This window comes from Platalea leucorodia, assembly GCF_965183815.1.
Source record: "Platalea leucorodia genome assembly, chromosome: Z".
NCBI classification, from domain to species: domain Eukaryota; kingdom Metazoa; phylum Chordata; class Aves; order Pelecaniformes; family Threskiornithidae; genus Platalea; species Platalea leucorodia.
In genome coordinates this window covers 89936697-89959153 of record NC_138858.1, presented here as the reverse complement: position 1 = coordinate 89959153, position 22457 = coordinate 89936697, and the positions used below count along the sequence as shown (strand labels likewise).

Below are 22457 nucleotides of genomic sequence, written 5' to 3'. Positions count from 1 at the left end.
ACTGCAGGTAGGTGATAGGTTCAGCCATTGAACTGTTGTAAACAAGGGAAAAATCAGGCCCAGAAGGAACAATCCAGCACTGCTTGCTAAAAGTGGAGAAGAGCTGAATAAAATGACCTCATAGGTTTTTCCCCTCTTTAATTTCCTTGACGTTTCATCCTTAGGCTAGAGTAATTTTCCATCCTGTTTGTAGTTTAAAAAAACAACCTTTTACATCCTAATGAGTGCTTTCCCACACATGCTGGGTAAGAGCTTTTGCTGGTTCAGAAGGCAGGAGAGGGAAAGCCAGCTTAGGAGCACTCCCTGTGTCTTGGTCAGTATGAACACAGTGGAGGAGGGCATGCTTACGGACACGGATTCCCCATCGCTCTCGCAGGAGGGAGTGGGGGATCAGGCAGCCAGGCCCAGTCTCTGCTTTTGCGTGTGATGCATTTTGCTTATTTTTTTACTCAGCCTCCTACAGTGCTGAATCCACAGAATTATTCTTATTTCAGTGTTAAGTGGAAGCCTAGGGGTTTAGCTGTCCCCACGGCTGGAGCGCAGGCTCCTCCGTTCTCATCAGTTGTGTTAATAGAAGCCACATGGCTGAGGAGATCCTGGCTTTACACTGTGATCTGTGGAGAGTGCGTGTGCCTGTGTGCACGCACATGTGTGTACGCATTTCACAGCAGATTAAAGTAATTTATTTGTGTACCCATCATTACTGCTTGCGGGGCGGCTGATTGAGGGCGACATCTTCTCTCTATGAGGAACAGTGTGTTTCGTAGCTTTGTCTGTGCCTTCAATTTGTATGTCAAAGGTAATTCCTTTGCTCTCTTTCTACCAGGTGTGAACTCCTTCTTGGTTTACATGGCTTTCAAAGATCGCTTTCAGCTAACTGATTCTCAGGTAGGAAGGCTTAATGTTCACATGCTTCTGTCACTGCAAGCTGTGCATTAGTCTCTTACAGGGGTTTAATTTCAATACACTTGGATCTGATATTCTCTTTTGGTTTCAATCTTTGTATGTGTAACAGTACCCAAGATTTGCGACAGTACCCAGAGCTCTGGTTTGAAGATGATTTTTTTAAATAAAAAAACCCAACAACAAACCCTGAAAGACTTGGCTGGGGCAAGCAACGACAAAACCCTCATTTTGAGAGATCTAAGGTTTTATTCCAGCTCCTTTGGTGTGGAAGCAGTGGCAGTTTTATAAAGTGCTGCTTTGTGCCTAGGTGCAGAGCAGGACAGTGAGATCTCTGGCATAACTGTGTGTTTATAAGCTGAAAGTGATCCTAGTCCAGAAGTGGGTTTCTGGCTTTAGCATTGGAATCGCTGGGACCTTAAAAAGGAATTGCCCTCCTGTTTGCTGTTCTAGTGGATACGTTTGGGTACATTTAATTGTTGAGATGGGCAGTTTATATTTCTAAATGTGGTGGGAGGAGAGGAATGCCTGGGAGTCGTTTGGAACAGTGTAGGAGGCAGTGGTGTATGATAGTTATCTCTAAGGTCTCTGGTAAGCATTTTAATGAGTGACCATTGATGGAGCTGGCGTCAGTTGTGGGTTACTCAACCTGAGCCCTCTCAAACTGGTTGCTGGAGTGGGAAATCACACTGCTCCTATCCCAGGCAGTGGGAGAAGTGGGTGCAGGTTCTCCATGAAAATCAAACATAGGGTTTTTTTTTTTCATGCCAGGCAACAGTAAATGAAGGCATAAAACAGGTACAACTCTGTGTGCTCCTTAAAATCACTCCAGATGTAAGCCTGCACAGTTGATGTTTCTTTCTCCAGTGTGGTAAATATACCCAAACCTGGCTTTTGAATAGTGCTTCTTTGCCATATCAGTAGCATCTGACTATACAGATTGGGAAATGTAGTTGTAGGCAGGAAAATGGATCATATGTACCCAGCAGACCACATCTTATATTTCTTAATGCTTCTCTTTCTTTTTTGCATTCTGCAAAATTCTGTATGCTGAAGGAGTCTGGAGCGTATACTATATAATAGGTGCATACCTGAGTGTGTACTCGGGGTATATATATTGCACTGTGTGTTTTCTGTCTTCCAGATATATGAGGTCCTGAGTGTAATCCGGGATATTGGTGCGACAGCTCAAGTGCATGCTGAGAACGGTGACATCATTGCTGAGGTATGTTATGTTTATTCTGTGAATTATTAACTTCAAACTGCTGGGAGGGATTTAAATTCTAAATCCTTCTTTGCAAACAGAAAATCACCAAGGCTTTTAAAAGCATGGCATAGCTGCATCAAGGATGCAAGCAGAGCTGTGCGTCAAATCTCATCCCCTTCGTGGTCACTGCTAAAGCAAGTTTTCATGGCAGTTTTCAGTTTGTGGTGGATATCGGCCATCTCTGCCTTTCTCCCCATAAGTGAAAGACTGTGTCTGAGTGTGACTGTTACTGCGTACAATAAAATGTTCTGTGGTAACTAAGACCAGCGGGAGCGGGAAGGGAAATAGCTTCATACAGTACCTGGGATGCTGATGTTTGGGATCTGTTCATCCTTTAAACAGCAACAAAGAAGAAATGTTAATAATGATTTGAATTTAATCTGATCTCCAGCTCATTTTATACATTATGTCTCAAGCATGCAAAACTTGGTGTTGCAGAGGATTTCTGCATTGTCTGACTGGGGAAGAGCCCACCTGAGTCCTTGAGCCCAGTCACCTGCAGTTGCAGGATGATTTTTTCATGAGATACTGTTTTACCACATCTTAGAGATTATTTTATAGACGCAAATGAGTGGTGAAAGTTGAGGGCCTATGAACCCAGTGTGAAGCAAATCAAAATAAAAGGTTTCCCTGACCTCCTGTGAACAAATCAGCAAGGGGTTTTGTTAGCTCTGGTTATTCTCAACAAGGGAAGTTGGACAGGACTCTGGTTGTAAGGCCCTTATGTAAAGCACCATGTGATTATTAGGTAGCACAGATGCCTAGGATCTCACTTGTACCTCTTTCAAACAGCTGTGTTTGCTGCAAGAAAAAATGCATGTTGCTTTAAATCTTTTTTCCTGCTCTTTTTTCTCTCTGCCATAGGAGCAGCAAAGGATCCTGGAACTGGGGATCACAGGCCCTGAAGGGCATGTGTTGAGCAGACCTGAAGAGGTGAGGACTTTACTGCCTTTGCATTTATTCCCCCAATTTATGACATTTCTGCATTGCCATCAAGTACTTCATATTGGGATGAATGTGCCGAAAACATGGATTTCATCCTGGCTGTAAACCTTATTGCTTCCTGGGGTAAGGGAAGAGGCTAAGACAGTTCTAGGGACTAACTAGTAACTAGTCACTTCTGGAGACTAACTGCTGTGGGTACTTATGAGGAATTGAGGAGCCCCCTCAGCTGCTGTACTGGAGAAGGGGACATCTCCAGGGACTAATTCATCCAGCCTAAGATTTGATTCACCCTCTGGAAAAGCTCATCTCTTTCTGTTGATTATCAGAGATAGTCTATAAAGACTCTGGTCACACATCAGGTATTTAAAGTGAGGTGAGATGTGCTTGAACCACAGAGTTCCTAATAAGCACTCAGGACACAGAGTTGGTACTTAGCACATCTTCAGTTCAGCCCTTTCATAGCCCAAACCGGAATCTTACATTAGGAGATGTAGAAAATGTTGAACCTGAAGCACAGGTAGAGCACAGCCTTACCTGAATCACCAATTCCTTGATTCAGCCGCTGCACAGGAAGACTTTAAGATGGAGTCCCCGAAGAATTACATGTTATGATGATGTTGGTCTTCATGGAGCTTGACCCTGAAGTTCTTGTAGTTTCCCATCACTTTCAGTCAAGTTTTGCATGAGTAGACTTCAGAATTTGGCTTTATGTAGGCAGGATTCTGCCACTGGCTTTTCTAGATCCCATTTCTTGGGCTTCTTTCTCAGTCCTTATTTTATCAAGACTTCCACTGAATCAGCAGAAATTTTTAATGCATGCCTAAATCCTGACATTCTGTCATAGGCACTTGCATAGCTTCCATGCCATAATATTTGATCATTTGATGAACATTTTACTGATGATGGATTTTTTACACCAAGGGACTAAGTGGTTTGCTGAAGGCACAGAAAATATGTACCAGAGAGGGGAGCTAATTCTCAAATCCTAGCCCAGCATTTTATATAGTTAACCTCCATACTTCTCCACTGATTTCTCTATGATCAAGCACTCCAATCCCTCTCACTCTCTCTAAGTCTTTAAAATAAATCTCAAGAGTAAGAAAGAATCTTAACACTTTGCTTTTCAGGTTGGTTCCCATTGCATTCTTCGTTTCCAGTCTTTCGGTATCTCTAAGCTAGACATCTCACCGTGGCATTCTGGGTTTGTGAAGTCCATCTGTTATGTACAAGCAGTTCTTTTTGTTCCTCCAAGATATTGGGGCTTTGCTGACTGCCAGATGTGGCAGCTGGAAGCTGGGTGTGTGAGATCATCCACACGTGCCCCTCATGCTCCCTCTCTATTTCCTCCCCTTGCTTCAGACAAGCAGCATCCAGAGACATTTCAGTAGGAATATAAATCATTCAGTTGCTTCATGCAGAAGGGTAAAAAAATGCTTGACTTGGGCAGTATGTGAATCCTCACAGAATTTGTGTTTGGCTCTGGGAGCTTGGATTTTTTGCTTCCTGGAAGTTGTGAGCAAACATTTGCACTGAGCCTTCCACCCAGCCACCCCTGCATTTCTTTTTTTACATATTTTTTGGCTTGCATCAGGAGAGCAGGAACAGATGCTGACATGACACTTGGGGCTCATTTGTGGAGCACCCCTAAACTTTTGTTGACTTCAAAGGAAGGCTGCTCCTTACCTTAAAAGATCTGGCTGTCAAACTAGCCAAGTTTTGTCTGGCTACTTCAAAGCTCATCCTTAGTGGAGCAGGAACTTTAAAGTGTGAACTGTGTGGCTCCCTGGCTTGGTTGATTTGTTACATCTGTCTCCTGCACTTTGCAGAAATGTGTTCTTTCTGAGTATTGCAAGGAAGGCTTCCTGAGGACACGTGGCTGCCTCAAATGAGGATCAGTAGAGCCTCTTCCCAGTGTCCCTGGGCAGCCTCTGTGCAGCTGCACTCAGCTGTGCTGTCTGCCCAGAGTGGAAGCAATTGGTCCAAAATTCTCCTCCTTGAATGTCATAGGAAACAGAGCAGGAAACAATGTCATCTGGTTCCCTCCCCTCCTCTTCTCCAACACGGGACTAAATTCGTGTTTTTAAAAACATACAACTGCCTTTAAGCTGGCTGATGACAAAGGCCAGGTTCTGAGGGTGGCAGCAGATCCATAACTCCTGTTGACTTCAGGAGTGGATGTTTCTTGGTATCCCTCTGGGGTGCTGTTAAGGCTAGAATTGGCTTTTCATGCCACCCCTTATGGAGTGTAAAGCCCGTCCTAAGGACTTTATGATGGTTGTCATCTTACTGAAGAGCTGCTTAATTCAGACCTCCATGTACAGCAAACTAGCAGGAGTTGTTGAACAAGTCTAAAATATTTATTAAATCAAAACTCCCACTCAGTTCAGTGAGAGGCTTCATCACAGTGAAGCATTCAGGGTCTGGCCATGTGCATTTGTGTCTTACTTGGAGCATACACATCTTCTGAATTCCCAGGTTGAGCAGAAGGCATGAATTAAGGCCTAAGTTTCACTGCTGACTCACGCGTTTAGCTTGCTCACCTCAGTAACCTGGGTTGAGCCAAGGTGACGGTATTCAGCATGTTGTTCCAACCAGCAAAGGGAGCCTTAATTAAGACATCACCGTCCCAAGTCAGCATCACCCATCACTTTCTGGAAAACTCTCCCCCTCATAGCTCAGATCATTCTGTGATGACTTTTCGGAGCCATCCATCATTTTTTGTTTTTGTTTTAGCCACAAAAACGCTGAAAGCACGAGCAGTCCAAGTGCTCCAGGAAATGTCTGTCTTTTTTTCCAAGAGAACTGCTGTGCTAGGGCTTCTAATGCATACTGGTAATTGCAAACATTCCCCTTTGGACTAGTCGTTGGGTTATTGTTATGTGCCTGTCACCATAGCATCTGGGCACAAGGCATGAATTCAGCAGCCTTGTTCTCTTCTGTGCAGAAAATATTCTCCTCCTGCTTAGCAGTTGCTCAAATGTCTTTTGGTCAAAAGTCTGGAGATGCGTGTCATTTTATCCCTGCTTTGCAAGTGGGGAAACTAAGGCACACTGTGGAAACGTGACTTCCGAGTGCTGCAGTGACAGAGCGGTGCGCAGGCCTGCTTTAAACGGGCGGTTTGCAAACCGATGCCATTGCCTGGAAGCATTGGCCTGTCTGAGTTCTCTCCTTGTCTCTCAGGAGGGACAAATATGCTTTTCTTGGCTCTTCCTTTCAGCCTCCATCTTCCTTGCAAGTGCTGCTGGCTGTGGCATACTCGAGTCAAATGTTCTGGAATAAACACCCTTCCTTGCAGCCTTTTCCATTTGCGTGGGGCAGCTGGGCCAGAAAATGTCCCCTTCTGTACATCACCCTGCCTGGGGAGGGTTAGTCACAAGCCCTGGCGTGGTGACAGCCTAGGGCTTTAACCCTTTTGGCACTAGAGACCAACCTGCTCGCTCTGGGGGGCTGGTTTTCTTTTAAAAACTCCCAGCTGTTGTCGTGTTGTTTTTCTTGAGCAGTCCAGCTGCAGACAGAGCAGTGTTACAGGTGGTGGCTTTGTCAGAGCTGTTCTGGGCACTCGGACATCAGTGTGGCGAACACACCGTTTCCTAAGCTGGTGGGTCCTTGATTTCAAGTACTTCTTTCCGTGGGCCAAGTGCGGTGCTAGGAGCCAGCAGTCAATGCATTCCGATTTTGGGACTGATGATGATTTACAGTGCTTGGTCTGTGATAAGTCACTGTAGAGCAGATTTTCAAAAGTGCTGAGGATGTGCCAATCCCACTGGAGTCCACAGGAGGTGCTGGTAGCCTCTTGCATTTGGGAATCAGGTGGCTGAGTGCTCTGGGTTTCAGTTTCCTCTGTTGTTTGCTTGGAAAATGTCTGTGGTATTGCAGGCTCAGTTCTCCATGGTAGCAGGCACTATGAGCATTACCCCGTTGTTAAATCTGTCATCTGGACTGCTTTGATTAGGATGTGTGATCTGTAAAAGTCTGCAGAGTGATTATGTTCATTCTAAGACTGTAGTTATAAAGTGACCCTCAGTCTTGCTGAGGTTATCTCTCTACACACGCAAGAAAAAGTAGTTGATTTATGGGGTGGTTCACACTCTGTCAGATCCCGAGCCAGATATTGTAGTGGAGGGTACAATTTAGGAGCCTTGTTTGCAAACGTGGCTTACCAGAGTATGTGGCTACAGCATCTCTCTTCCGCGTGGGCTGGAACATGAATAGTTTTGTTGAGTCAACATTTAGTTGCTTATTTTTGTCTAGGTTAAAGAAGGGGCTCTAATCATTCTGACCTTGAGCACCTGGAGTGTTATTTTAGGACTTAGCCTGCTTGCAGAGAAACTTTGAAGCAGCCTGGGTTAAAAGGTAGTAATGAGAGGGGACTACAGCTTGATGTCATTTTAATTATCGTGATTACACAGTACATTTTTCTGGCTCGGAATCGGAGAGGTGGAAAGTCTCTCGTCTCGGCCCCGCACACTCTTTTCCCGTGAAAGCAGAGGCTGTGACCCTCTGAAGGTGAATGGGATATGCTAACATGTGGGGATGCCACTAACTTGCTGCTAACTTTGTTTCTCAGGTGGAGGCGGAGGCTGTGAACCGGGCAATAACCATTGCCAACCAAACCAACTGCCCCCTTTATATCACCAAGGTGATGAGCAAAAGTGCCGCTGATGTCATTGCTCAAGCCAGGAAAAAGGGTAAGTTATTTCCCTTGGATGGAAGCACCCTATTAGCTCATACAGTTCAACTCCTTGCCAACATAGGCTTCATCCCTCCAGGAGAGGTTTCTTTTTCCAGTGTTATTGTCCAGACTCTTTTTTAAAAGGTCCCAAGCAACTGCTTCTGTCTCATCTCCCACAGACAAGTATTCAGTGATCGTATCAGTGCCAGGAGTTGTTTCTTCTGTTCAGCCTGGAGCCTCTCTCTTCACACTCGTCCTACCACATTGAGGCATGCGCCTTCATGTTTTTGCAGAGTAATTTCATGCTGTCTCCATTTAATGAATCCCCCTGGAGACTGCAAGCTGTGTCCTCCTTCCAGCTGCTTTCGTCTTTCCTTGGTGCTTTCTGCTGAGCTGCTTCCTGGGGTCAGAAGTGATTCCAAGGGTCCTGACGGAGGTCTCTAACTCATGAGCCCTGTTGGATTTAGTTGGAGTAGCCAAAGAGGTTACCGATTCCAGCTATCCACTGTGCTCCTTGTTTGGGACATAGATACTCCTCCTCATGTGCTGTAACTCACAGCGTGGCATCCAAACAGGAATTGGGATCGATAGTCTGGGTTAGGCGGGGAATTGCAATCGCCTCTGATAACTCTGCCTGAGGGTGCTGCAAGAAGCAAGACTCAGACCTGTGGTGGATGCTGCTGCCCTGTGTCTCCTCTCTCTAACCGAGGTCTGTGAGGGAGCTGAGCTGCTCTGAGTGATGCAGTAGCTTCTCCTGAGTCCTGACCCTGCTGTCTTGCCACCAAGGAGCAAGGGTTACAAAGCACAGTGAGTGCCTGTCTCCCTGCTTTATTCTGTGACTAAACCCTTCATTTCTATTTAAAGCGGCTCTGGGTGGGTGAGTAAGCAGGAGGGATGATTTTCCCCCTTCTTTCCTCAGAAGAGTTGGATTTAATTTTACGCCGTCTAAATAAGCCTGAATGGATATACAAATGACATCACTTTCCATCTGGGTGTTTGGTGTGAGAAGAGCTAATTTCCTACCGCAGCAAACAGATTTGTGTTTGTGTATTGGCTCAGAAGTATTTTGGTCTCATGATTCCTGTTAAATGAATTCAGAGTTGGTGAAGAGGACTGATTTCCAAGACATCTCTTTCTGTTTGTGGCATGGAAGCAGCTCAAACTGTTTGGGATAAACCTTCCTCTCCTAGCTCCATTAGTGGAGATCATGCTGAAATGGGAAGATGTGTTGACATGCAAAAGTGGCTGCATGTTGCATTACCCCAGAAAACAACTTGATGTGGCTGCACAACTCAATCCTATAAGCCAGGGAAGCATCCCTTCCTTTTTCTAGGTAAAGTACTGGAGACACATGCACCACAGAGGTGCAGCATCAACAAAAACTCCCTCTTGTTATGCTCGCTGTCCCCTGTGATCACTAGCTGGCAAGTAGATAGGAGTATTGGGATGAGGGACTGTACACTTGCATTGCAGAAGCCATAAAACACAGCCTGACTTGGGTGGATGTTACCCTGCCTGTGAAAGGTGCTGGGTTATCCCAGATGAATGATCCACAGAACTCACTTTACTGAGCCTCCTGAGTGAACTAGCGTACGCAGTTTTCATTCAGATTGCATTTTCTCCTTATAAGGAGAATTTGGGGTATAAATGGCACACCATTCTCTGTTCCTTTATTTAAATAATTCAATTTAAATGCTGTGCAGTTACCCAACTGGCTAACCCAGGAGGGCCACACACACTAGCCTTGCCCTCCCAAGCAACAGAGGAAACATAACTGAAGACTATCCAAGGCAAAAACAAAACAGAATTGATTTGCTAAATGGAAAAGAACGCATGTTATTTAAAGCCAGATGTTCCCAGTGGCATTTGTATGAGGAGATTCCCTGCAGACTCTGTCGTTGGCAGATCTGGGAGCTCAAAACATCGCTCCCTGCAGAACAATCCTCCCAATGTATTGGCCTACAACAGGCCTCCCATTAATAGCCAGCGTGTGTTTTGCCTTGTTCTGATTTCATAACCCTATTTGTGGCAAGTGATGTCAGACGGCCTCTTCCTCTGCTGGTGGATCCCCTCTGACAAAGGCTGTTCCTACACCTCCTGTTTCAGTGTGGTCCTGGAAGCAGCATGAAGCCAGTTAATGCATCGTTCTGCCTCAGCTAATGCACTCTTTCCCAGCTAGCTTGAGAGCCTGTAGACGTAACAGTAGCTCAGACAATATGGTGAAAGAAAGGTCATGGTTTTTTACTCTGCATGGTGGGGTGTGTAAGACCCTGCTGACCAGTTCTGGGGTTGCCTTTGCCAGTCTTTTCCAACTGAAGTATTTAGTATTTTAACGACCCACGTCTTTTGCAGGCAGATACAAATACATGAAGTGTCTGGGCTCAGAAGCCAGATGGATAGGCGCTTTACGGAGATTTCGGGAAGGTTGCATTTGGTGAGCAGATCTGTGGGGCTACCAGCTTGCACTGCTTTTGAAGTTGCAGCATCTTGCATCTGCTTGGTGTGCAGATGTTGCTGGTGCATTCCAGCTTGCAAAGTATCGTGGCCTTAAGGATCCGCTGTTCCTTCAAGTGGTTCCAAAAATGTTAATGAAGAGGAAGGATGCACTGGTGGTTAGTGCACTGGACAAAGAGTCAGAAGATCCAATTTAATTTCCTAGTTCTGCCACAGATTTACTGTGTACCCCTGGGGAGTCACTTGGTTTCCCTGAGCTGCATTTGTGAACCAGAAACACCGATACTTCCTCTGTGATGTGCTTTCTCTGTAGGCAGGAAACTTTCCTGATAGGGGTTTTCTCTTATCCGATCTATGCACAGAGCCTGCTCCAATAAACCCAGCCTTGTTAGACCTTTAATACATACACATTTATAAAAATATTGCAGGCACTATTTTTTTCATTCTTTTTCTTCCACATCCCTTCTGGATCGGACTGGATCTCCTCACGCCCTTAGAGTTCCCCTCAGCCTCTTTCATAGGGTTCTTGGCCCTGGATATCATACAGTGAATCCTTACAGTAACCCTTTCAAGCACAATTAATCAGCACTGACCTCAGCAATTGTGTAATGGCATTGTGCACGTTTTGCTGCTCCATGCTCTTATCAGCAACAGTATCTTTATTATTAACTCAGATATTTAGAGGTTTGGATACTTATTCCGAGGGACTGATTTTTGGAGAATGCTCAGTGTTCCTTAGATAGGCATACAAAATTAAGAGCTTGCTTGTGAAAACATGTCCTTACTAACATGATATAATTTCAGAGGAGCATTGAACAGGCCAGGAGTTGAATCGTGTCTGATCATCTGGTTATGCAGGCCGGTGAATTCAGTCCAATGTTGTGTCTCTGTGATCACATACTTAAGAGGAAGTACCAAGAAACCAAGAATGCGTGCGACGCGGGCATAACTTACTCAACTCGTCCTATTTCAGAAGGATGCTTTATGCCTGGAAGCCAGGCTGGAGATGCATGTTGCATGGTGCTCACAGTGGATTTCCCTGTATTCCTGTCCTATAGGCACTGTGGTGTATGGAGAGCCCATCACAGCCAGCCTGGGTACCGATGGATCTCATTACTGGAGCAAGAATTGGGCTAAGGCGGCAGCTTTTGTTACTTCCCCACCACTGAGTCCCGACCCAACCACTCCTGATTTTCTCAACTCACTACTGTCCTGGTGAGTAGAGTTCTTTGTGTTCATACAGCATGTGGTTCATCATGAGACAAGTGGGTGATAAAAATAATAGCTGTTGTTGCCAGCAAGCGAAAGGCTGTTTTATCTGTAAGAGTAAACCTGTGACAATAAAATATCTTAAATACCTATCGTTGTCTTTTCCAGTGGCGACCTCCAAGTTACTGGCAGTGCCCACTGCACCTTCAACACTGCTCAGAAAGCTGTTGGGAAGGACAACTTTACCCTGATCCCTGAAGGAACCAATGGGACTGAAGAGAGGATGTCCATCATCTGGGATAAGGCTGTGGTATGTCCCACGTGTCATAGGCTTAGGCTGCAACTAGACATTCAGAGCTGAAAGAGCTGCAGCAGTGTGTTATTATCTCCCCCCCAGCTGCTTGTTTTGGTCCTTCCACTTTAGGTTTTTGCTCCTATAGAGATCATTGGAAATCGGCTGTGCTGTCAGCTATTTGCTTTTCAGAGTGGTCCCCACCTGGCTAATGCAGTGACTCCTTTTGTCTTTCCCCAGGTGACTGGCAAGATGGATGAGAACCAGTTTGTCGCTGTGACCAGCACAAATGCAGCTAAAATCTTTAACCTGTACCCACGGAAGGGCCGTATTGCAGTGGGCTCGGATGCTGATCTGGTTATCTGGGATCCTGACAGTGTCAAGACAATCTCCGCCAAGACTCATAACATAGTAAGGGTATTTTCCACGGTGTGAGCTCTGCTGCTCATTTCCTCCTCTCTTCCTTCAGTGCCAGACTGTGCTGCTCATGAGAACTCAGGGCTTTGTTTTCTCGATGCCCCAAGCCCTCTCTGGTCTTACACCCGGTACAGCTCAGTTGTGTGAGCAGAAGGCAAGATGATTGAGTCCAAATCTGAAATCACATGAATACCCAGAGATTCCCCTTGGAGCAAAGAGATTGTCTGCTCTTTCTGAGTGTTGAATGCTTGGATCTGAGCACACAGAAAGCTCTTTAAATCTTCTAAAATATCAAAAGGCCTCTTATCACAATGTGGCATTTATGACCGTCTGGCTTGCTAGCAGTGGGAGTGTGAACTGCCCGTTTTCTAGTTGGGGTCAGTGAAGCTTATCAGCTCGTGGACATCTTCGCTGGAGATCTGATCCAGATCAATGAGTCTGAGTGGATTTACACCACATTCTGATCTGGCATAGGTGTGTGGAGTCATACTTAGACATGATTTTACTGGTGATCATCCCAATGTTAGTTGGCCCAGGGAAGCACAAGAACGCACCCAGACTAACCAGACCTTCCCCTTCTTTCTTCTGTGGCTTTGTGGTGGCATTGTTAGAGGCACTGTTTGCTTGTGGGCTGCAGCTGTGTCCCATGTCTTATACCTGTCTCCTACAGTGAAGAAGCTGTCCTGCCCTGTGGGAGACTGCAGAATGGTCCCAGTGCAAAGGGCTGGTTGGAGTCTCCCTGTGACATTCGAGCACTGTCTCAGAGAAAGCAACCACTGTTTGCATTTGTTGACGACTTGTTTCACTGCTGGCGATGAACCTATGGAATGTTTCCCTGGAAAAAAACTCCTTGTTCTTTTTTCCGTGAATGCTTTCATTCACTCTGGAGCTGTAGGAGCAAAATTTTCTTCCACACTTGGATCCCTGGGCACATTCACAAAGAAATTTTTTTTAAAGGTTTGGTTAACTTCCCTGTGACTTAACTCTGTGTCAGAATTGGTCACAGATGGCCTGGATTCATCCTGCCTGTGCTTAGACTTCTAACAGAGGCATCCCGACTCAGAAGTCTGGTCGCTTCAATCACCTTAGAGGTGCTTCCAGACTCATCACACCTTCAGTCTGGAGAGGAATGACTTAGAGAAGGGAGCCCAGGGACATACCGCGATTAGGTGCCAAATTCAGTGGTCTGAACCTGGGTTTGTGCTTATCAATGGCTCAGAGAGCTGGAGGTAGCTTGCTGGATGGAGGATTTGAAAGTCATTGCCATTTAATGGCTGTTGTCTTTAGGAAATGAATTGGACTCTTTGAATTTCCTAACACAAAATTCAGAGACTTTATCTTTTGTGGATAGGCTCCAGTACAATCATAGAATCATAGAATTGTCAAGGTTGGAAAAGACCCTTAAGATCATCGAGTCCAACCGTTAACCTACCACTGCCAAGTCCACCACTAAACCATGTCCTCAAGCACCACATCTACCCTTCTTTTAAATCCCTCCAGGGATGGAGACTCAACCACTTCCCTGGGCAGCCTGTTCCAATGCCTGACCACCCTTTCGGTGAAGAAGTTTTTCCCAATATCCAACCTAAACCTCCCCTGCTGCAGCTTGAGGCCGTTTCCTCTCATCCCATCGCTTGTTACTGGGGAGAAGAGACCGACCCCCACCTCACTACAGCCTCCTTTCAGGCAGTTGCAGAGAGCAATAAGGTCTCCCCTCAGCCTCCTCTTCTCCAGACTAAACAACCCCAGCTCCCTCAGCCGCTCCTCATAAGACTTGTGCTCCAGACCCTTCACATCAGGACTGGCTCCATGATTTTGCCATAGATCTGGGCTAGGCTGAAGGAGAACCAGATCTGCCATGAAGCGACCATTCAGAAATACTTTATATGCTAAGGATTGCAGATGCCCCTGAAACTCTTGCACCGTGTAAGAGGCCTCAGCACTGAATGATCAGCTATTACCAAAGTCTGCATCTTTAGGTTGTGCCAAGACTATGGAGGATGAAGGGCTCTCTTTTTCAAGTGGTTTGTTTAAAGCTTGAAGGGCTGTCTAAGAAATTGCAGCTGTTTTTCTTACATGTCCAGCTCTAACCTCTTCCCCTGTCGTTGCATCGCCTGTTATACCTGGCATTACACCTGTTGGGGTATTTTTTTGAGTCTCACACTGCATGTGTGCCTTGCGTTAGAGGAGAAATGGATGCGAGGGATACCTTTAGGCTCAAGGCATCCTAGTTTGGTCAAGTATAAAACAAAAGCCCCTTTGAAAATCAGGCAGAGCAGTTGCTGTGACACAGGGAGATGTAGTGATTATGTGGCATCAGATGATTATTACTTTTTTAAAAGCTAGAGCAACATACGGATATTTTCCAAGAATTCACACTGCTCTTGCCACTGTCTGGCAAGGAAACATTAGGAGCTAGAGCGGGAGATAGTGTTGTTCTTGGAACCAGCCTAATTCATAAGCTTCTAACCGAGCCTCCTCCTTTGCCACCACAACTTTTTTTCAGGGTGGACCCGGTTCAGTGTCGGTTTAACCGCCATTCTAGCTAATTGTAAATCTTCAGTCAAGCCTACCCATACTTATAACACACTTCAAGAGCAAACTCTGTTATTAACTCAGTAAAAAAGACCTGGATTTGTCTCAGAGATGGTCACTAGAGTAACAGTCCCCAAATAACATGGTTGTAGTGCATCTCATTCCAGGATGCTTCATGGGTGGGACATTTACCAGCGATTCCTTTAAAACTTGTCTTTTTTTCCGTGGGGTAATGTTTCCAATCCTGTTAATTAAGGATGAGCAATCCCATTAGAGTAAAACAAGATTGTCCTGGTCCCTGACCCATCAACACTAGTTTAAAATACAGCTTTTCAAAATTACCATTATTTTTAGTATGAAACTCAGATAAAACTTTATTTGGCTCCTAAATCCCCCACAATTCAGAAGAGATAGGAGCCTAAACGTATGTAAACAGCTAGGCTTTGAGATATTCCCATTTGAAACTGTATTTCCTCTTTAAGAATCTTGTTGCAATGAAAATTTTGCATGAGTAAATCCTTAATAAATTTAGACAGATAATAAAGACCAGCCTTTGTATTAAACAGCAGCATAGACAACTCAGGTAAATGCTGTTGAGTTTGCTTCCATCTGTCCTTAAAATTTTGGCAATTAGCATGACTGGTGATTGCTAATTAAAGCACAGCACGCTCTGCCGGGATGAATGTTTGCCTCATGTTGTCTTGTTGTTTGTTCTAGTCTCTGGAGTACAATATCTTTGAAGGCATGGAGTGCCGTGGGTCTCCCCTGGTGGTTATCAGCCAGGGGAAGATCGTGCTGGAGGATGGGAACCTCCATGTCACCGAGGGATCTGGACGGTATATCCCCAGGAAACCATTCCCTGACTTTGTTTACAAGCGCATCAAAGCAAGGAGCAGGGTGAGTGTAAATGGTTGGATGCACATTTGTTCTCTCACTGGAACTCCTGAGTTAAAGTGGGTGGAAAACAGATGCTATCCCCTGGCTTGCAGACACACACTTCTGCAACAGAAAATGTTCCCTGGATAGGAGCCATATTTATCTCATTCCTCTTTCATTTTTGCTATTCACTTGAGTCATTACAGGACTATGCTTTGGCTTGAGCTTGGATTTTCTGCAAATTTTATTTTTCTGCTCTTTAATTCTTCTCTGTCTTGGGACGCCTAGACAGACCGTGTGTCCAGGAACTGTCCGGTTTGGACAGGAGTCAATCTGCAAATAACCTGGCAGGCTTCTCCTGTCACAGAAGTACCAAGTTATTGATGGCATTCATATATCAAACTTTTCAGCAACAATTTGGAATTCTAGTTTATTGTTATAGATACATTATGCTGCTTTCCCTTCTGTCAGATCTGATCAGATGCTCTTGTCTGGTGACTGGTGAGTCACAGGCACAGCCTACTGACTCTTTAAAAGTGAGAATTTTCTATTTTTAAGAGGCTAAATTTGTTGGAAAAGTGTTTTTGTAAAATACACCCATTCAAAACAGAAACTGCCTTTTGATATGCCTTTAGTTGGTAAAAACTGACAGAGAAGATGACACTGAACTCAGCTGCAACTTAGCTGCTGAGGATTTAAGAAGTTTATTTCTAGATGAAGTCAGATTTCTGAGGAGAAAAGTATTTTGATATTTGAAGTGTTGCCCTCTCCTGGACAAAACCAGAGCTGTGTTAGTTCTGCTGACCATAGGTAATCTTCACATTCCTTGCAAATGATCTTTCCTTAATTGTTCTTTTGAAGAAATTGCAAGTTATCAAAATTACAACCTCAAATAATTTAGCACCGCAGAGTGCTTCTGTTTGGTTTCTGTGGTGGTCTGGTCTCCCACAGAAATACGTGTCTGACCTATGAATCCAATTGGGCAGCATCTCAACTGGAATAATTGCGTTTGACCCAATCTAAAGCTCCCAAGCCGGTGATGTGAAGCTAGCCTGGCTCCTCTTTTTGCAGACCTGCCTCTGTCTCAGTGTTGCTTTGCTTTTTGGGGATGAGTAATAAGTTTCATTTGAGAGTTGTCGGGAGCCTTTAATACAACAGCAGGTAGGTTGAGATCATTAAAGGACAGACCCTGCGGTGCAGGGGACAGACTGGCTGTCTTCTGTAGCCTGCTCACACCAGGTAGCAACTAACTGGAGCCACAGCAGTGCAGAGCGTGTTTCATTTTATCCATGCTGCTTCAGGGAGCAGCTGCCACCCGAGGATCAGCACGGAGGAGATGATGTACGCTTTCAAATCCTCTTACCAAAGACAAATCTTGAAATGTGTGTCTTTGGCTTAGCAACATCTGGCGGGCTGTTTAGTTCTGTTTTGAAGGCTGTTTTGACCCTGAAGGCTGCCTGCTTCTGTGTTTTGCAGCTGGCTGAGCTGCGGGGCGTGCCTCGAGGCCTCTACGACGGACCCGTCTGCGAAGTGTCAGTGACACCGAAGACCGTCACACCAGCATCTTCAGCTAAGACGTCTCCTGCCAAACAGCAGGCCCCACCCGTGAGGAACCTGCACCAGTCTGGATTCAGCTTGTCTGGTACATACTTCTACGGGGCTAAATTGCTTTGAAATTACGGCTTGTTTACGCTCCCATACTCTGAATTAATTCTGCTGAAATTGGAAGGCAATGAGAGAGACTGTGATGTGTTTTTAGCTTGGAGGTTATCCCTTTAGAAAGGAGGAAGAGCAGTATAGGAGCTATCATAAAGTCCTGTTTATTTTCATGCCGTGGCATGAATGATGAGTACTCCATTGCGTTCCGGGCTTGGTCCTCAGCCGGGTGTCTGAAGAGGGCAGATGGTGGAGCATTGCCAGCTGAGACCAGCTGTGGATCTGGTATGTGGCAGATTTGATTTCTCAGTGTGCTGTTTCAGTGCAATAAGGGAAAACTATAAAAAGGAGTGAAAAGGCTCGCTAAGGGAAAACCATTTAGCCAGCTCTTACCTGTGCAGGGCTGGGTGGCTCAGCTGTTTTGTGCGGAGATATTAATGCAGAACAGATTTCAGCAGAATTAAGGCATAGGAGGCCAGTAAGGGCTTTTCCTCCGAAGGTGATGCATTTTGGTGCACACAGTTGGAGCCTGGCTTAAAAGGAGTTGATGGGTTTCAATGCAGCTGTGCTCTCCCAACTCCCTTGTCCTACAGCTCGCTCTTCTCAAACTCTCGCTGGCCCAGGGGACCTGACATTGCTTCTCTCTCCCACAGGGGCACAGATCGATGACAACATCCCACGCCGCACGACTCAGCGCATCGTGGCACCGCCCGGCGGACGTGCCAACATCACCAGCTTGGGCTAAGGACCGACCCCTTCTGTGCCCGCCTAGCGGACCAGGGGACAGGGGCACCTGGAGACCCTTTTCGATTCTTTTAGAGCCTGTGACAGTTACTGCGGGCAACCAGTGAGGGGGGGCTGAAGTAAGGCACCTCTTTCAGTCCCCTCAGATTCCCTCCTCATCTTCACCAACCCCTCTCACTTCCCCCCTCAGCCCCTACACATTTAAAGAAATAAACCCTGTTTTGACACCTCTGACATGCAAAAGTAAATGTAAAGAGGGTGTTTGAGATATGTGGCCTCTGTCCCATTCAGCATCTTTCTTTTAATAAAGGAAGGACAAAGTGAATTTCCCTGGAGCTGCCTTTAAGACACACACAAAAAAGGAATAAATAAATAATAAATGTAAAAAATAGCGCTTTTTTTTTTTTTTAAATGTCGAGCAGAAGAGTAGTTCAAGGGTTTGAAACTGGATATTCTGTAGGGTTCTGTGTTCCAGCAGAAAAGCTAGGCAAGCATGGAGGGACAGAATCCCAGCCTGTCTGTAACCATTCCCCACCACCGCCTTTGAGGTCACTGAATAGTTGTCTGCTGCCAAGAGAGAGAAACAGGACCCAGCACTAGGAATTGACAAAGCGCATCGCACCCAGCCATCGGGTGAGCTAGAATCATTGGGGACTTTGGTTCTGTTTGTTTGGGTTTGTTTTGGTTTTTTTTTTTTCCTTCTGGATTTTGCTGCAAATTAGGTCCTTGAGGAAACTTTTTTTTTATGTTTGTGTGTGTGTTTTTAATATGTTTGTATCATTGTGTTTACGAAGCCTTATCTGAGAACTGGGGATCTCCCTGTTCTTCCTTCCCGAACCTCATTCAAGTTACAGGCTCCCGCCAGAGTCACTGCCACTGCCACCCTGATACTTCAGGTGTTCCTGCGTTGCATCATTCCAGCCAACGCTTGCCACTTAGCTGCAATAGGAGGTCGCAGAGCAGGTTCATAAGCTATGATCTTCACTTCAGTGTGCTAGGTCTTGAGCTGGTGCAGACAAAGGGGCTGGATACCAGCTGAGGAGCTGGGACAGAGTATCTTGAGAAGTTTTTAGTAGTTAGTTTTTCTTGTGTTCCTGGAGGTGGAAACCGATAAGCAAGGGGCCATGGGCAAAGAGCAACATGTTGCTTGAAAGATTTCTGTAGCAGCCACGTTCCCCCTTCCTGGCCATCAATGAGTGGTTATTTAAAGCTTTATGAGAGCTTATCTTTAGCTCTCATCGAAAGGCCAGTCAGTTGAGTGTGTGCCTGAGCACCTGTGGCAATTCCAGTTCGAGTCCAGATGCCCAGCTGTTGTAACTGGGAGCCTCAGAGCAGCTCAATGGGTCAACAGCAGCTGAGAATCTCTCGTACACGGCGCGAATTTCACAGTCACTCATTCCTTCAGGAATCTGCCTTTGTGCAAATGTTCCTGAGAAAGCCTGTTGGTTCCCCACCCTTCCTCAGATGCCTGCTGCCTCAGATTTGAGAAACCGGAGGCCATGCGTGGTCCTTGAATGAATTTAGGAGCCCCAGCTTCTGTGGCAGTCAGCGGGATCTGGGCATTTATGTATCTTCTGGGATTGAAGGTCTTTTAGCCCTAGTATTAGAGGCTCATTATCTTCAGGACATGGAGGATAAATCTGCACCATTAGATTCCCACTTACACTTAGCTGGAGGGCTTGGCGGTCCCAAGGACTTGGCCTGTCTCTTAGCACAGAGAGCTTTTCTACCCGCAGTTAACACAGCATTACCTCCACTATCTGTATGCCCTGGCACTTGGCTGCATCTTCTGCTTTCTCTTCTATTTGTACTTTGCCACGTACATTGACGTTGTTTTTCCATATTTGTGAGTATTTTCTTAAATGGTGTTTACAGGTTCTTTTAGGGAAAAAACTATATATATGAAGGCTTTTAAGAAACAAATACCAAATCTGTTGTTATGAAGTATCAACAATGCTGGGATTTGCAAAGGATCTGGAAGCTATGTAGGTACCCAAACCCTCCCAGCTTCAGCACCTAATTCCTTTAGGCCTCTTTGAACACAAAAGTTAAGAAAAACATTGCCATATTCATCCACGCATTTTGCATTTAGGTTTAACTCTCGAGTCTTTTAGTTTTGCATAAAAGAGTTTGCACTTTGTTTGTTAAGTAATCCGTGAACTTAATATATATTGCAGCTATTTTCATTTTTTTTCACCTATATGTTAAAAACAATTTGAACGAGTTGGGGAGAAAAAAAAAAAGAATTGCAGATCCGTTTCAATTCTACGAAACACTTGCGGCTCTTCAGTATTCACTTAAGTCTTCCTTTTTTTTTTTCCTTCACTGACTCATGATGACTTTTTAGTTTTAATTTGTTCTTCAAAAGGAAAAAAAAATCACAAAAAAAGATTTTTGCAGGCTATGTAAGCATGTTTTTTCCTGTGAGAGCTCGTCCGCTTTGTGTCTGTTTAATGAATGTCATATGTAAATGCTTAAAGAAAAAAAAAGACGATGACTTAATTAATTAATTAACCGCAGTGACTTGAAGCTCTAAAAATAAAAAAAAAGTAGGATTTAATACTAGCTGGATTTAACCCTTGGATTTGTGATTGTGAACCATGAGTGGAGGAGCTGTAAGTGCTAAAGCTGATCATGTGTGTAGACAAAAAGAAGTACTGATATTTGACCATTGTCTCAATGGCAAAAAACCCCACCCCATCCCCAAGTCTTGTGTTTTATTCCTTAAGAACTCTGTGTTATATTACCATGGGAACTCCTAATAAAGACAAAATGTTGTTGTTTCACTAGGTGCATCTGTGTCTCAAGGCGATACGTGTTCTGTGTAACTGGGTACCTTGGCTGGTGCCTTCAACAGAGAAAAACTGACTGAGCCCCGCAATCGGTGCTAATGTGGGCTGATGGTAGTCCTGTGCAGGAGTGAGATGTACAGTAGCCGTGGTTCCTTGGAAGATGGTGATGGTAAAGAGGAATCAATGGTCCACAGTGTCATTTCCTTAGAGAAAAGCAAGCCCCTTCTCAGGGCAGTTGTCTGTTTAAGGCAGTATTTGGCAAAGCAGAGAGATTTGCCTGAAAACTCCTGGCTCCGCATTGCAGAGATCACTGATGAAATGCGAGCAAAAGAAGCTAAAACTATTGGCATAGCCCTCCAATGTGTTTCTACTTGGACCCTCGTAACAGCGATGGAGGAGGGGAGAGAAAGTACAGCCATAAATAGAAGCCACACACAGATAACTGAATGGGGAGTGTTAGAGCTGGCTGGAAAAACGCCAGTGAAACTTTCAGTGGTGGTGGTTGGGTTTTACTGTGTCGCAGAGATGCTGTGGGTGAGATTGCACCGGACCGTGGGAAGGGCTCAGAAAGAGCCAGCATCGCTGTCAGCCACTCGGACTGTTGGTTGCTGCATCCCTACATCCACCAGATGAACCCTCTCGGTGGTCTTCCCCCAAATCCGAGCACAGCTGGAGTTTGCAACTGGCTTTGCAATGATGTTTCGCTCTTGTTCCTCATCTGAACAAAACCAAATGTTGAAGCACTCTGTGAAATGCAATTAGCTTTCTCCACACAGCTTTAAACCCAGCACCCCTATCCAGTGGGAGGTTTTAAGGGAGTTTCCTTTTTATCTGTTGAGAAGGGACAATGGTCATCCACTAATAAACAGACTTCTGCTTAATGTGGGGATCCTGGCTCTTTCACCAATGATGTGCAGTTATTTGGCTGTTGGCAGCTTAAATTAGCTATTAGCGTATATGCAATCAAATCCCATAGAACAGGGTTGGTGGGTAGTTGTGTGTAAGATTTATTAGCTTGTCCCAACAGTAATATCCCAGTGAAAGACACATTCAGCCTAAAGCACTGGTGTTTAGTTAATACACATCTGCAGAGCCTCCATTTGTTTTTATTCTATCATTATTTCTTCCTCTGGCGTCTAAATTGGAAAGAAAGAAACTTCTTCCCCAGGAAATCAATTCCAGGGGCTCAGTGAACCTGGTCCATGTTGGAACGGGCCAAAAAATATCAACTGAAGCGTACGGAAGTTTTTGAGGTCAGGAAGAAGTCATCAACAGCCAGATCTAAACCTGACGTGTACCGAGGAACCAAGCGAGGGAGAAATCTCAGGAAGATATTCAGGTCAGTGGGGCAGTGCTGGTTTGCTGCTACAGAAGAGCACAAGAATAGCTGTATTTGTCAACCAGTTAATCCAGGTAATTCCATATGCTAGCAGCAATGAGGCCCAGCTCATGCCTTGTTACGGATGCACTGATTTGGTTCTCTGCAGGCCTCCCATTGACTGGTCTGTGGCCACGCACGTAAGACCCAATATAGATCTAATCTGATCTTAACATTGATACAGAATTAGTGGTTAAAAGGAGAAGAAAGAAAGCAGAAAATGAATTTGACTCAGTGACCTGGAACACTAGCTGTCAGCTCCTGAGGAGAGGTAGGTTGTCAGGGCTGAGGACAACATGGCATGATTTATTCCTTAG

The 22457-nt window shown here is 45.1% G+C and overlaps 1 protein-coding gene across 3 annotated transcripts in view; it reads left to right on the top strand.

The window, feature by feature from the left end:
* The window catches only part of LOC309602834 (dihydropyrimidinase-related protein 2), a 56264-nt gene extending 35508 nt beyond the window's left edge, over window positions 1-20756 (top strand). For all 3 annotated transcript variants that reach the window (XM_082336842.1, XM_082336844.1, XM_082336843.1), the window contains 10 exons: window positions 827-888; window positions 2048-2128; window positions 3035-3103; window positions 7683-7803; window positions 11300-11456; window positions 11619-11760; window positions 11983-12153; window positions 15412-15591; window positions 17047-17212; window positions 17880-20756. In XM_082336842.1, the coding sequence (XP_082192968.1) occupies window positions 827-888; window positions 2048-2128; window positions 3035-3103; window positions 7683-7803; window positions 11300-11456; window positions 11619-11760; window positions 11983-12153; window positions 15412-15591; window positions 17047-17212; window positions 17880-17971 (1241 nt within the window). In that variant the 3' untranslated portion in view covers window positions 17972-20756. The remainder of the gene's footprint in view (window positions 1-826; window positions 889-2047; window positions 2129-3034; window positions 3104-7682; window positions 7804-11299; window positions 11457-11618; window positions 11761-11982; window positions 12154-15411; window positions 15592-17046; window positions 17213-17879) is intronic.
* The last annotated feature ends 1701 nt before the right edge of the window (window positions 20757-22457 follow it).